A 14,368-nucleotide genomic window follows, 5' to 3' on the forward strand; every position below is an offset into this window, starting at 1 on the left:
GGGGAACCAGGTACCGCTCGTGTCCACTGTCCAGTGGTCCACTAGAAGTTGCCCATGGACATTACTGTACTAGTACTACTGTCACTGCCTGCCCCTGCTCCCGCTCGGTTTCACTTTTCAAAGCATTGACGCTTGAACTTCCCTCCGTCAATTGTCCTTGCCTCTCTCCCCGTAACCTCGCTCTCAGTGATTCTTCATCAATCCCACCCACAAGTGTCCTTCGCGGCTCCCTCAGTTCTCATCGGCGATATTGTCCACCCTCCCATCACCGGTTGTTTTGTTTTGTTGAAAAGATAATAGCACGTCCGTCCTCGATCCGTCCCAGCCGCTCTTTCATGTTCAGAACCTCGGCTGGCAATCCACCATGGCTGCCAACGAGTATTACAATCACTCAAACACATCACATCCACCAACCTATGACCAGTTTGCCGATGGGCCAGGGCACAGCGGTCATCCTGCCCAAGTGAACCCCAACGCGCCCCCTGGATACACCCTCCCAGGCCCAAGTCACCAGAACGACCCCTCCGCCCCTTATCACAACCGTCAAAGCCAATACTCCTTACAATATGACAATGGCGCGTATGCGCCAGCGGGCAGAGTGCCCGATGGGGACCACTACGCCGAGAATATCCCTCTCAAGGCCCAACCTCAATATGGCAACAACCCAGACTGGATGCACCAACAAACAAATTATCCACCTCCCTCTCCAGGAGGGTTGGAGGGCCCACCACGGGTCGTCACCCAAAGGAAGCCAGGCTTCTTTCGAAAGAAGCCGGCGTGGGTGACTTGGGCGCTGACTTTGGCTCAAATCGCGGTGTTTATTGTGGAGTTGGTCAAGAATGGTGAGTGTATTCAAAGTCGGGGTTGTGAGAAATGAGTGCGCGCAATACGGTGACCCAACGCAGGATTCTCGTGCCCACTCGTCCTTGTGTGCGGCCTCAAGCTAATATCTACTATCTGCAGCCACTCTTACGGGATCACCGATCGAGACAAAACCCTCATTCAACCCGATGATTGGACCCTCTCCTTACATCCAGATCTATATGGGCGCTCGCTACGACCCCTGCATGAAGAATATCCCCGGCGTGCAAAACTCGAGCGTTTCGATCATGTGGCCTTGTCCGAACAGTACCACCACAAATTCCGATTGCAGTCTTTCCGACCTCTGTGGGTTCGGCGGCGTGCCCAATCCCAGAGTTGGGGGCTCGATCGACGATACACCGGCGCCCAATCAGTGGTATCGCTTCATTGTCCCCATTTTCTTGCATGGTGGGATTATTCATATTGGGTTCAATCTGCTGGTGCAGATGACCATGGGCGCGGACATGGAACGTATGATTGGCGCATGGAGATACGCCTTGACCTACTTTGCCAGCGGTATCTTTGGCTACGTCTTTGGCGGAAACTACGCGGCCCCTCTGCAGCCCAGTACCGGGTGCTCCGGGGCGCTCTTTGGCATTCTGGCGCTGTTCTTGCTTGATTTGCTCTACGATTGGCCTCGACGCGAGTCGCCCTGGGTTGAACTGATCATCATGGTACTGGGCGTGGGGGTCTCTTTCGTGCTGGGTCTCCTACCCGGTCTCGACAATTTCTCTCACATTGGCGGGTTCATCATGGGACTGGCCATGGGATTGTCTATTCTCCGGTCACCCAATGCGTTGCGCGAGCGCATCGGACTCGCTCGCCAGCCCTACGTGGCCATGAGCGGAGGTGTCGGAACGGACGCCGCCGATAAGCGCAAAACCAGCTCTGTGCTGGACTTTTTCAAGGGCAAGAATAACATGGTCTCTTCCGCCTCCGAGGGAGAGACCGCCACGGGACCTCTTAAATTCTTCAAGGGCCGGAAGCCTCTCTGGTGGGCTTGGTGGCTTGTGCGAGCGGGTGCGCTGGTCGCAGTCCTGATCGGATTCATTCTTTTGATCGTCGATTTTTATAAATATCCTGCTTCCCGGTGCTCGTGGTGTTATCGGCTGAGTTGTCTGGTGAGTTGATTCTCTGCACATGATATTTGAGCTGAACCTCCGTCGAAACATGGTATCCCGACAAACACGTGCTAACCTTCTGAACTCTCCAGCCTGTGAATGACTGGTGCAAGCAAGACACGTTGCAGTCCATTTCGACTACCACGAACAACTAGGCGGGTCGAAGAGAGATATGAAGCTTGCCTTTTACATCACGCTGACCTCGACTGGTGGCGTGTTGGAAGCATCCTGTTATCTTCAGAAGAAGATCTATAAGAACCTGTACATAGAAGCGTGAAGTTACCATACATTATACCCCGCAGATATTTGAGCGCTTTCGGCTGGCCAAGTTTCCGGAGAGTCTTGTTTGAAGGCATGCACAATAGCTCGTGACTGGCCTGTCTGTGCTGGTTGCCAGGACTCACCTGATGCCTAGATTATCAGACCAGTATTCAGATGACTTTTGTAAATTTTGCCCGTACACGGAGCGACGCCTATCTTTCGCAAAGAACTTTAGACCACATACTCAACTGACATCACTGATCTGAGACACATTTTCCAATCTCCATTGAGCCGTCTGGGCCGAGCCATGCAATCGATCCACATCTATCAAGAAACATGGGAGCCAGGTACAAGTCTACTCCAGTACTACTACCACACATTCTACCGGTACAGTCCCACCTCTGCTTGAGCACGTCCCGCCTCTGTTGCTGTTTTAAGAGTGTGGCTCATTGCGTGGCTGTGCTGGGTGACGCAGCCGTTCAAAGTCCGTCCCGAGCCCTGACCTCTTTCGGCTTAGACGCTCCGCTCGCCGCAGGCCACGACGACTCCGGCTGTTATCCGCGTGCGGCGGTTTCTTCTTTCACTCTCGAAATGCGCCACGCTGACTCCTGAGGCTTCTCTCTCATTGTGAAATTCTCCAGCTCTATCGACGAGCGAGCCTGCCTTCCAACGAACATTCCTTATTGATGAGGTGACGAGGACGGGTTTCCTTTCCTTGTCGCAACTTTAGCTGTCCATGGCCACTTTGGCCCCGTCTCCGCCGTTGTCACCCTCGTGGCCGAAGCGACGACCTCGAACATGGGCGCTGCGCTGTGAGCGGTGGTGTTGCGCAGCCGCGAGCTCATTTCCCCTCATCTTCGTGTATGGGTTGACGACGTGGGCGGTCTATGTGGAAGTCAGTATTGGGTTGAAGGAGCATCAGAGTGTGTGGATCGGTACGTTTGTGGGGTTCCGAAGAATACTGTGTTGAATAGAGATCTGGGGAGAGAGAAAGGGAGGGGGGCTGGAGGGAGAGATGCATCAGCCGAGAAGTGATGAAGATGCTCGTGTACAATTTCCTCGGAGATCAGCAGCTAATGGTCGTTCTTTCTTCTTCGTTGTAGGACTCCCCAGCACCTTCCTCGGTCTTTTCCTGTACGGCTGTTTAAACGCATCGTATACAGTTGCCGTCTTCACAGACCCCGGCTCGCCTCTCACGACACGTCGTGGCGGGCGGCATGAATACAGCGCTCTCCCTGTGTCCGAATATCCCGAGTTCACCTCTTATACCGTGAGTTCCTCCGGGGGCTCCCGGTATTGTAAGAAATGTCAATGCCCGAAGCCCGACCGCGCGCATCACTGTTCCACATGTAAACGCTGCGTCTTGAAGATGGACCATCACTGCCCGTGGCTGGCCACCTGTGTTGGACTGTACAACTACAAGGCCTTTCTCCTCTTCCTGATCTATACATGTCTCTTTTGCTGGGTATGTTTTGGCGTCGCCGCCGTCTGGACGTGGACCGAGGTGCTCAACGATACTCGTTACATGGATACCATTATGCCTGTGAATGTGGTGCTGCTCGCGATCCTGGCAGGGATTATCGGATTGGTCCTCACGGGGTTCACGGCGTGGCACATCAGCTTGGCCATGCGAGGAGTGACTACGATCGAGTGTTTGGAGAGGACAAGATATGTATCGCCGCTGCGCAAGGCTCTTGACCGACAACGTCATGAGCATGGGTCGGGCCACAGCCAGGCACCCGATTCTCAGAGTGAGGGTCTTGCTCATCGGCTTCAGGGCTACGGGAATCACATCCTGGATGCTCACGCCAATGCTATTCCAGGCGTGACGCGTGCCGAAGAAGGGGAGGAAAGACTCTCCCCGGCCCCCTACTCTCGCGGGGAAGGACCCAATCTTGACAACGCACATCATCCGATGACGCCGGCGCAGCAAGCTCTGACACGGTCCTATGCCGAGATGGAACGCCAGCGCGAGCGTAACAGGTACCAAGAATGGGTCGACGATCAAGATAGCGAAAAGATGCCACGGGCTTTTGATCATGGCTGGCGTCGTAACCTGGCCCACCTCTTTGGAGACAATCCTCTCCTTTGGGCGATTCCGGTCTGTACGACCACCGGGGATGGCTGGCGCTGGGAGCCAAGCCAGAAATTCCTCGAGGCACGAGAGCGGATTCGTACTGCCCGTGAGCAAGAGACCCAAACGGATCAACAGTACTACCGCGACCTTTACACGAGAAATTCCAACAACAGCCATGCCTGGGGGTGGACAATGCCAGTGCAGCTCAGTACGCACAGCAACAACGACAACATCATCATCATCATCAACAACAACAACAACAACAACAGCAGCAGCAGCAATCACAACAGCCTGGTTGGTCCATCAACCGACGGCCCAACGATACTCTCGAACGACCGACTACGAGTGTCTCTATGCAAACGCTTGCGCCTGCGTCTCCCCGACCGCGACCGGGAGACAGTGATTATGAGGACGAGCCTGAAGAGGCCGGGCTCTTATATTCTGCTGAGACTGGGAAGAGTACCTCTGCCAAGGAGACAACCGGACCTGTACGAGAAACCGATGAATGGCGAGATTGGGACGAATGAATCTAAAACCAACATTTGTAACTAGCAATAATGTCTACCTTTTTCCATCTTCCCAAACTACGCACCAAATTCATAGCGGTTCTGACACTATCACTTCTGAACTCCGGATAGTCGAAATCGCCAGCCTTCTGAGGCCGGAACAAACAAAATCAATTGAATTATATTTTTCATTCCCACTGCTGCATTGGGGGAGTTCTTGACGGCATGTCGGTATGTCACGACATCGGTACCTGATCACCCATCGTGTCACCTTTTTGCCACCGCTCTCTTATCTTCTTCTTATCCTCCACATTACTTATCTACCCCACAACCGCCACGCGCCACGTCACGCAGACCAAACACCTTACCTTTACCCATACACAGCACCACACAGAAAAACGCCAGTGACACCAGAAAAGCCACATATCCACACCAATCCAGCACGACAGAGAGAAAATAAAAGTCGAATTCAAAGCGTTATCATTCCTTAGGGGAAAACAATGACCTCCCCATCCACCCGTCGCCTCCTCAAAGAATCCACCGATATCCACAAAACCCCCAGTCCCTACTTCACCGCATCTCCCATCTCCGACACAAACCTCCACGATTGGCACTTCACACTCACGGGACCACCATCCCCGACCCCCTATGCCCATGGCCTCTACCATGGCCGCATAACCTTCCCACCTACGTATCCGCTCCGACCACCGAGCTTCCGCTTCCTGACCCCCTCGGGTCGGTTCGAAGTGAATCGCGAGATTTGTCTGAGTATCTCGGGCCACCATGAAGAAACGTGGCAGCCTGCGTGGGGGGTGCGGACGGCGTTGTTGGCGATTCGGAGCGAGATTATGGGCGGGGAGAGTCGGGGTCAGGTCGGTGGGATGGAGGGGAGTGAGGCGTTCAGGAGGGAGTGTGCCAGGGAGAGTCGCGCGTGGGTATGTACGGAGTGTGCGCAGGGGAGTAACGAGGAGGTTATGACCAGGTGGTGGGATTATTGTCGGGAGAAGGGGGTCGATATGGATCCAGATGGTTGTGGGAATGAGCAGCACGCTCAGGCGCAGACGCAGGCGCAGGATCAGACTCGACCGGAAGTCAATGGTACGAAAGAGACGGAGATCCGCGGAGGATCTACCGCCCAACTTGGCGAGGTGCAAGCACCAGTTGAGGGGGTGCCGGGGCACTCTTCCTCAGAGTATACCACAGCCCCAGCGCCTTTAGCATTTCCAGCGTCAGCAGTCGATTCCATTCAGGCTCCGACAACGATAGCGCCCTCCGCGCCACAAGTGTCTGTAGAAGGAGCCGAGTCCCAATCGTCTTCCACGTCAGCTCAAGGGGCCTCTGCTCCATCAACATCTCCACCTCATCTTGATGAGACTTTACGGGCAGCACCGTCAAGTCCACTCGTCGTTGCTGCCACTACCCCTGTTGTGGTCGCACGAAGGACTCAGACAGCTGCGAATGTCTCGGAGCCAGCTAACAGCCCTTGGCTGGATCGTGCAATCATTGGCATTGTATTTGCGCTGATCATTCTGATCACCAAGCGAGTAGTCAATGCGGATGACTTGTAACTCAGTGGTGCTGGTGTGGCGGAGCAAGGGTCCTAATCGTTCGATCCATGGCCTGGGCCTACACCTGCCAGCAATGTGCCACGAAAAGTTCAAGCAAGCTAGCTTTGCCCTTTCTTTTTCAAGATATGTGCACCACTTTGATTCTAGATCTGTACGGCCAAAATTTCCTGATCTTTTCTCTAATCTCTTCACTGTTGGCGTTTTGGGTTCTCAACATAGCGAGCGTCTGATACCGTACTTGATGTGTCTCTTATTTCGTTTTTTGAGGTACCTTGTCTGGTGTCTTCATGTTTACATTTGTTCAAACGTTCTATCCATAGCTTTACACAATATGATACAACACATAAACCCTCTTCCTTCCGCGTTCGTTCCATTGTCGGAATTCCATGAACTCACGCGCGCACGCAACTTGCCCTAAGTAACCGCCAAAGAGCCCACCGCTTGTGAGACAGTCCCGGTACTCGACGACGTCGTGTTGTCTTGTCTCGCAAGGTTCTCTCCCGCCCGGGTGTCTTTCTCGACCCCCTCGGTCAAAACCAACCACCACCATGGACGAACCATCCATCCGTTCTTCTTATTACGGCTTCGCCGATCCATCACACCAACGTCCTTCAACCAATTCAGCAGCAATTCAATCTCCCAGGCCCCCATCGCAGGTTTGATCATGCTAGAGATCCGTTCGGCGCTGAGCCCCTGGCGCATCACCACGCATCCTAGAACGCTGGCAATGGCCATTTCCCACAGTTGCGGGATCAAAAATCCGTGGATGTCGAACCACAGAGGCAACTTGGGCGGGGATTTCGCATCCTTCGAGGCAGGCGGCATGGGCGCCGGGATTTTGGCGACTTGGTCTTGAATGGGGTTGCCCCAGACGTAGGAATCCGTTGGATGAACCTCGACGGCGAACCGTAGTCGATTTTTGTCCATTTGGCGGGTGAGATACCCGCCGTCTGTGAGACCCCATTTATCACGCGGTTGGCCACGTGGACGAAGGGTGACGTGCCCTTCATTGAAGAGATTGATGATTGCGAGGATGTCGCCGTCCTCGGCGTGGTAGAAGACATCGTGAGAGCCGCCTTGACGAAGCTTGGTATCCAATATAGATGTTTTAAAATATGCTGCACGCTTGAGGATGGGGCAGTCGATGAGTCGTTTGCGGCTGAGAGAGGCCAGTACATGATCGGTCAGGTCGTAGTTGCGGCCAGGAACTAGTCGGCCCTTGTTACCCATGCTGATAACCCGATCGGTGAGAAGGGATTGGACCGCAGAATTGATCATGGATGAACCGAATGGACGGAGAGCTTCCTCCGCCTTGACCGGATCGTACGTTGACTCTGATGCGGCCACGTTGGCACGCACCCAAGACTTGACCACGTCGAGACGAGCAAGCTCGGCCTTGCGAGGTCCAACTCGTCCATGGTCAACATCTGAAGCGGGCACTTTGACCGCAAATGGAACATGAGCTAGCACGCCACGCTTGAAGTTGAGTGTGATGCCTGTGGTGGCGACGTATAACTCGTCGGCTGTTGGGTTGGCCTCGGGCCGGAGCTCAAAGATACTGTCGAATTCTTGCCTAGTCGCAGGAAGCAGCGGTGCCTTTTCCGAGGTGGAGAATTCGAGCTCAATGTTTGCCCACTCAACCAGCGCCGGCCAATTGTACCGACCAAGGTGGTTGTAATCAATAGGCGGCACCTTTCCTTCGGCGTAGGCTTTGAGGAACCGCTCCTGGAAATCTCGCTGCATACCGGCCATTTGCAAGCGACTCTTGCTAAGAATATTTCGAGCATGGTCTTGAATAAAGACATGGTCGTGCTTCGGAAACGCCGCTGACACAAGATCCCAGTCAATTCGAATGGCCTCAGAGCCACCTGCCAAGACGCGTACCGCAACGATAGCCACCATGATTTTTCGGTTCAAAGTCTGATCGAGCGATAGGAGACCCCGACGGCGAGGTCGCTGTACCCTAACATCATCCGGCAGGACATTGTCCCGATTGCGAATCGACGTATCGATCCCGTCGATACGACGACGAGCAGGGCCTGCATTGAAAACATGGAACGGTTGGGGCCCAGGCCGCAGTTCTCGAAGCAGGCCCATTCCCCGGGTCACCATAGAGCTCCTTGTCCGAGGCAGAGCGGTCTTATCGGCGACGAACTGAATATCACCTGAGATGCGCACCTGTTCAAACTCGCCACTAACGGTTTGGCCAATGTACGTCCCTGCAGTCTCTTTGTAGCTTTCGTCAAACACCTCCTCGTGGTCCAGTTCCCATCGGAGAATCCTATCGGTTTGGGAATGAAATGACGTCTCTTGGCCACCTTCGATCGTATTTGATGATGAAGCAAGCTCGGCTAATTCGCGGACGGAGTTTACTAACTCGCCGCTGGAGAGCTTTTTGGGCATGATTCGTGGTGCTCTGGCTGTTCCAAATGTGCCAAAGGTGCCAGAATACTCGTTGAACAATTGCGTCGGATGCATCAGCATCGCATGAGGTCCAATGGCCGATATGTGTTTGTACAGCCGTGCGCCATCAACCCTAGCCCTTTTCCCGTCTCCGACCAAGCCAGGCCGAGAGATCAGAGTCTGAGATTCTGAACCAGACTTCCGGGGCTGTCGGCGACCAATTTTCATGAGGCGCTTGGTGCCATGGTTTGAAGAATCGTGGGGTATCCCCAGCTGATCCTCCAGCTTCTTCAGCAGCTCCTTCTGAACTCGACGCTCAGTCCTCTGTTCTTCGGCGAGAACGGTGGCAGGCTTCTCCTGCAGCTGAACAGTTGCGCCTGACACCAGCGGTAAACAAAGTTTCGAAATACCACTTTGTCCTCCATATTTGGTGAGCTCCGGGTCCAGTTCCACATTCGGGGAGTAAGAGAGGCGCTGATCAGTCGCTGCCAGCAGCCTTCGTTGCATATCTTTGATCAAGGGATCGTCCGAGGACATCTCGGGCTTCGCCAAGATGGTTCGGGTCACCATTGCCCCCTTGGGACCTTTCCCACAGAATGTCAACTGCCGTAGCTTGCCAGCTTCGACCAAATTTCTAATTGCTGTTTTGACAGTCCGATTATCCGGTCGTTCTTTTTGCTTCCGCCTAAGCCACGCCGTGGCAAATGGGAACCAAATTTCAGGGAGGGAAGGGTAGGCACCACCAGCCTTTTCGATGATCTCCATGAGAATCTTCTTCCTCAACAAGCTCACGGAACCTCCGCGATCCGCCAGACCTTGAGCTAGCTTCGTCACATGGCCTGGCTTTGTTGCAGAAGGATTCAAGTTTTTGGAAAGCCAATCTCTCGAGAAAGGAGGAGGATTTCTGGTTCGCGAGGCGCTGGACGGATGAGCTGCCGGACTTGTTTGCATATTTTTAGCGGGTGTTGGCTGGGCTGGAGACGCCGTGCGAAGCCTTTGGGGTGTAAGAATCCTTGCCGCAGCTTTCGTAGGTTGTTGAATAGCCGCATCAGCCGGTGTGGTGCTTCCAGGAGCAGACTGTGTCTCTGGAGGAACATCCTGAGAAACCACAGACAGTGAACCGGAAATCTCTTTGTCAGATCCCTCAATGCGCGGCTGCTTTTTCGGTCGTTCTAAACTTTCTTCGGATGTTGCCGCAACTTCAGAAGTTGAAGGCTCAGTCAAAGCGACAGTTTGCCTTTTCCGTGAGAAGTCGCGTGTTGTAACTTGAAGCTGGGCAGCTGGCTTAACATTCACAGGCGCAGTAGTGTCAGATCCACCCCCCACAGCAATGGGTACAGCACCTCGGCGGGCTTTAGACTTGGTGGGAGTGTTTTCAAGTCCAGCTTCCGCCTTCTTGCCTGCATCTTCCGTGTTATCTTTGAACCATGGGAATTGGGCAATTTTGTCTGATCTAAAAACAGCGATACGACTTCTCGCGGGACGACCCTGCCTTTTTCCTGCGGGTCTACGCTTGCCCTGAGGCGTAACGTAGACGCCCGGATTGGGACATTCATTGACTAAGACGTTGTATTCAGTCCAAGTCTCATCCATGCCCAGAGCTTCGAATCGCTCCTTCTCAGACAGCCCCTCCAACTTCACCCGCTTATTGCTTGCTCTGGGCGTCCATCGCACTGGCTGCTCCCACGTGAGATGGTCTGGAACCGCTGGGGGAATGTCATGGAGTTTCGTCCCATCGGAAGTGTCTCGAGCTGTGCTTGTGGCGGGACAGCTTCTCTCCATCTTGGACAAAGCTGATCGTTTGTAATCTCCCTTTGGTCGTGGACCCTTCGGTCGACCACCGTGTGGACGAGTACTGATTGGCGATGGTATGATAGTCCCGGCAACATGCTGTTGACCCATGTCCATCGCTGGATGTCAATTCCCACGTTAGCATGACAGTCAATGATGGTGACATGAAAGATAACTCACTGAAGTGGCCATCCGGCAACTGTACCGGCATTGGATCGCTGCTGGACAAAAGATACGTTGGTGGTTTGCAGATAGCGACCGCCTCGAAAAGACTAGCCTTGCCATCCTTGACGAGATTTCGAATGACAGTTGGCTCATGGAAGCCATATTGATCACGCTTTGCCTTTGCATCAACTGAAGGAATATTGAACTTTGCAGCTTTCAGCTTCGATGGAGGAAATTCTACTGCCTCCCATGACGCGTCGCCTTTCTCCACCATTTTGGAAAAATTCTGGATCGAGTAATGTACATAAAAGAAAATGGTTCTTTCGATGGCCGTATCCCTGAGAATGCCAAGATGTCGAAGATGCGGTGGCTGTGACAATTGCCAGCAATCGGTCAAACGGTGAAGTACATTTTCGGAAGGTCGACGGTAAAGGCTACCAAATAGAATCCGGTTGATCTCCTGGACAATGAACGTTAAAGTTAGAAGAGGTTCCTGGCACCATCTGACTACTGAAATATCTTACTTGATTGGTGATACCTGCGGTCCCGGCGCGATGCACGACATCGAACATCTGATTCCCCACGAGGCGATCTGGTGTCCAACAAGGTACAGTTCTTCCTGAGTCGATGACGGGTTTATCTTGTCCCATCTCAAGAGTGCCGTCATCTGCGTCAGCTCCTGCGCCATCCCTTGCATCCTCAATATCATCGTCGACGTCGGCCTGGTCATCAACACTTCCACTCAGTTCTCCGCTTGCCGCATTGAATTTGGCAAAGTCGGCTTCGGTCGGCTCCCGCAAAAGCATCACACAGGGATGATACTTGTCGTATTGTGATTTCGCTCGGACCCGCTTCAGTACGCCAATACGTTCATATTTGCGAAGTACCCGAGATAGAATGCGCCAGCGCCAACGATCATTGAACTCCAGTCGCTTCTTAAGGTCGTCGCGGGAGATGATGCCGAATTCCTTGAGGGTTCCAAAGAGCTTTTCTGTGAAGGCGTCAAAATCAATGAGCGGTCGAGCCCCCGGCCCTGCTGATGAGCTTTCCGTGGTCGATTCACCAGTTGCTGGTTTCAAGAAGCGGCGGAAAGTGACAAGACTTGTGCGGGCTGCCTTGATCTGAATCGGGCGCTTCTCGACGTAGCCCTTTTGCGCAAGAGCGTCGGTTCGCTTGGGAACCGAGCGTTTGTCTTGACCACTCAGTCTCACGAGATCTGTCTGGGCAATACCATTGGATTTGTGTGCAGCAATGATTGACAGCAGTAGAAACTCGCTCGCAGGTACTTTGGAATCGTCTGGCTCGTGGCCTGTAAGAGCGTACCACATTCTCTCTTTTGTAACAAAGATCCGGACGCCCGGAGAAGACAAGGCAATTTCATCCGGGTCTGACTCTGCACGCACACCACCGGCTTCCGCCTGCTGTAGTTCACTATCTCGCTGCTCGGCCTCGTCGAGAGTGATGCATTCCCAATCGCCGTCGGGTTTTACAAACACCTCTGTATGACGCATAAGCCATGACCAGACCTTGGCCTTGAAACGGCGATCCACATTCTGCGTTCTTGCATCCAAGTCACGGCTTGTACTCTTGTAGAACTCTTCAACTGCTATGAAGATCTCACGCAAAGTCGCACCTACTTCGGAGTTAGCGGCGCTGATGGTAGATCAACAGACAGTTGCATGACAGGTGAGGTGAGGCAATATCAAATTGAACACAATTCCATGAGAGAAGCGAATACATTCGGTAAGCGCAAATACGAATAAAAGCGCTTTGCGCGGGTATCAAGCGGGATGTTGCTCGTGCTCTTTCATGCACGTCAAACTGCCAAGGTTGAAACATAGTATTGCATGTATATTCTGTGCCGAGTAAAGTGGGTCTAAAGAATATTCAACGCAATATACACACCTTGACTGCCGCAGAGAGCGACCTCGTTCAGCAGGAAGTCAATCAGCTGTTGTAAGCTGGGTACCATGCTTGCGTCCTGGCTAGAAGATGCGTGCTAGATTTTTGCCATTCTCGGAGGGAGCAGAGGCTTTGTAAAGAGAGATGCTTGTGAGAGGGCTCAGAAAATTTTGAAGCGAAAAGTGTGAATCGAACGCGGGTCACTCTCGTGTCTCTCTGCTCTCGACATGAAGTCATGTGACCATAAAATGGACTTCCGGTTGTGGGTGCCTGATTAGTGAGGCATGAAACGGATGTGCTCTATCGAATCCTATCACGAGTCACGAACGTGTTACAGTTTCTACCGGATTACCACTATATAAATAGTCGCAGTTCCAGTATCAGCAGCTAGCTTTGCGACTAGATTTACATCAGGCTCCTTGGAAAAAAAAAAAAAAAAAAGAACAGTCGCATGGTCATGTAAAAGATTGTGATTTGTTGCGATCAATATCAAGTTGACTTCAAACCGGCGTTGTGCTGGACAGAACATCATTGCGGTCTTGCAGGGCAACCTTACTACTCCCATGAGTCGCGTCCGCAGTCTGGCATTGCTTATTAATGCGTTGGAGAGTGATTGGCTGTCCTGGGAGTAGGATCCGTCGCTGTCATAAATTGATCATCCGGCCTTGATCTAGATCGATCATCCGCCGTCTTTCGAAGGAAACAGCCGCCACGTCAAGCATCTGAGCTCTGAGATCTGCCAGTTAACTTGCTTGCGGCTACACAAGTATATGCAAAAAAGTGTGCACACAAGCATTGCATGTAGGAATTAATCCAAAAATGTACCGCAACCGTGCAAGGCCCCTCGATTCGCGGACAAAGATTATAAGGTTCTGATGTTCTGCTGAATAAAAGCTGTTTGAACACGCTATGCAGCGTTGTGCACGAGGGCCATGTTTAATTGCCCTTGGCATGTACTTCGTTCTCGTGACTGAGATATTCAACGCCCGAGAATGCCAACCGTGGAGGGTTTGCAATAAACTAGTAGCTTGCCGGACCTAATCACTGGCTGATCGCTCTCGGTGGCGACCACCCGACAGAAGACCTACCCAGATGATACGATGGAGCCTCGAGTGGCCATGCTGAGCATCCCATTCCCTTGGCTGCTGCATGGACCTCGAGCGGCGAGAATCAACATGGCTGATACAACAGGGAGCACGGAGCACAGTGAGCTGTGTGTCAGCCGAGATGGCAGCTTGGTCATAGAAGGGTGTATCGCAAATCACGCACTGTAGCAACGCTGCAACTTGTTTAGTTGTAGATATAACGAGGTGTAATGTGAAGGACACAAATTGCTTGAATGACCGTAGGGGGAGGAGGGTGATATGTTGTAATCGCTCCTAAGAAACGACTGCATGTCTTGTTGTGTCCACTCGGCGTGGCGAAATGTCAAGTTGGGTTGGGAACGCCATGTCCCAAATATGGCAACGAGAACAAGATTCACCAGTCACCACTCCGCAGTAGGAGTCGGTGCAGATCGAAGTCTGTAAAGAGTGGAGACCAAAGGACGAAAGACTGCAAGTCGTACGGTGAGCCTGTCTCGGGCGCGGCTTATGTTTAGATGACATCACACGACCGCCTGACATCAGGTACATCGCACGTCCGTCAATTCTGCGAGGCGGTCGAAGTACCAACCGGTCCTCACTTTGTCGTTTCCGGCGCAAACCTAAATTC

At 52.9% G+C, this 14,368-nt stretch overlaps 4 protein-coding genes across 4 annotated transcripts; 3 read left to right on the plus strand and 1 right to left on the minus strand.

Annotated features, from left to right (window-relative positions):
* Positions 1–364: 364 nt before the first annotated feature.
* Positions 365–2,259, plus strand: N7539_003582 (rhomboid family membrane protein; the record flags this gene model as incomplete). Its single annotated transcript, XM_056933184.1, has 3 exons — positions 365–842; positions 964–1,951; positions 2,100–2,259. The coding sequence occupies 3 exons, from the start codon at positions 365–367 to the stop codon at positions 2,257–2,259; spliced, it is 1,626 nt and encodes a 541-aa protein (XP_056790725.1).
* Positions 2,260–2,979: 720 nt separating this feature from the next.
* N7539_003583 (DHHC family palmitoyltransferase) lies at positions 2,980–4,872 on the plus strand (the record flags this gene model as incomplete). Its single annotated transcript, XM_056933185.1, has 2 exons — positions 2,980–3,178; positions 3,218–4,872. The coding sequence occupies 2 exons, from the start codon at positions 2,980–2,982 to the stop codon at positions 4,870–4,872; spliced, it is 1,854 nt and encodes a 617-aa protein (XP_056790726.1).
* A 454-nt stretch (positions 4,873–5,326) lies between these two features.
* N7539_003584 (ubiquitin-conjugating enzyme E2) lies at positions 5,327–6,394 on the plus strand (the record flags this gene model as incomplete). The annotated part of the gene is made up of 1 exon (XM_056933186.1): positions 5,327–6,394. The coding sequence occupies one exon, from the start codon at positions 5,327–5,329 to the stop codon at positions 6,392–6,394; it is 1,068 nt and encodes a 355-aa protein (XP_056790727.1).
* Positions 6,395–6,808: 414 nt separating this feature from the next.
* Positions 6,809–12,434, minus strand: N7539_003585 (uncharacterized protein; the record flags this gene model as incomplete). The annotated part of the gene is made up of 4 exons (XM_056933187.1): positions 6,809–10,687; positions 10,794–11,213; positions 11,278–12,406; positions 12,427–12,434. The coding sequence occupies 4 exons, from the start codon at positions 12,432–12,434 to the stop codon at positions 6,809–6,811; spliced, it is 5,436 nt and encodes a 1,811-aa protein (XP_056790728.1).
* Positions 12,435–14,368: the final 1,934 nt, after the last annotated feature.

The sequence above is a fragment of the Penicillium diatomitis genome, assembly GCF_028827545.1.
Source record: "Penicillium diatomitis strain IBT 30728 chromosome Unknown utg000004l_segment0_segment0, whole genome shotgun sequence".
Lineage (NCBI taxonomy): Eukaryota > Fungi > Ascomycota > Eurotiomycetes > Eurotiales > Aspergillaceae > Penicillium > Penicillium diatomitis.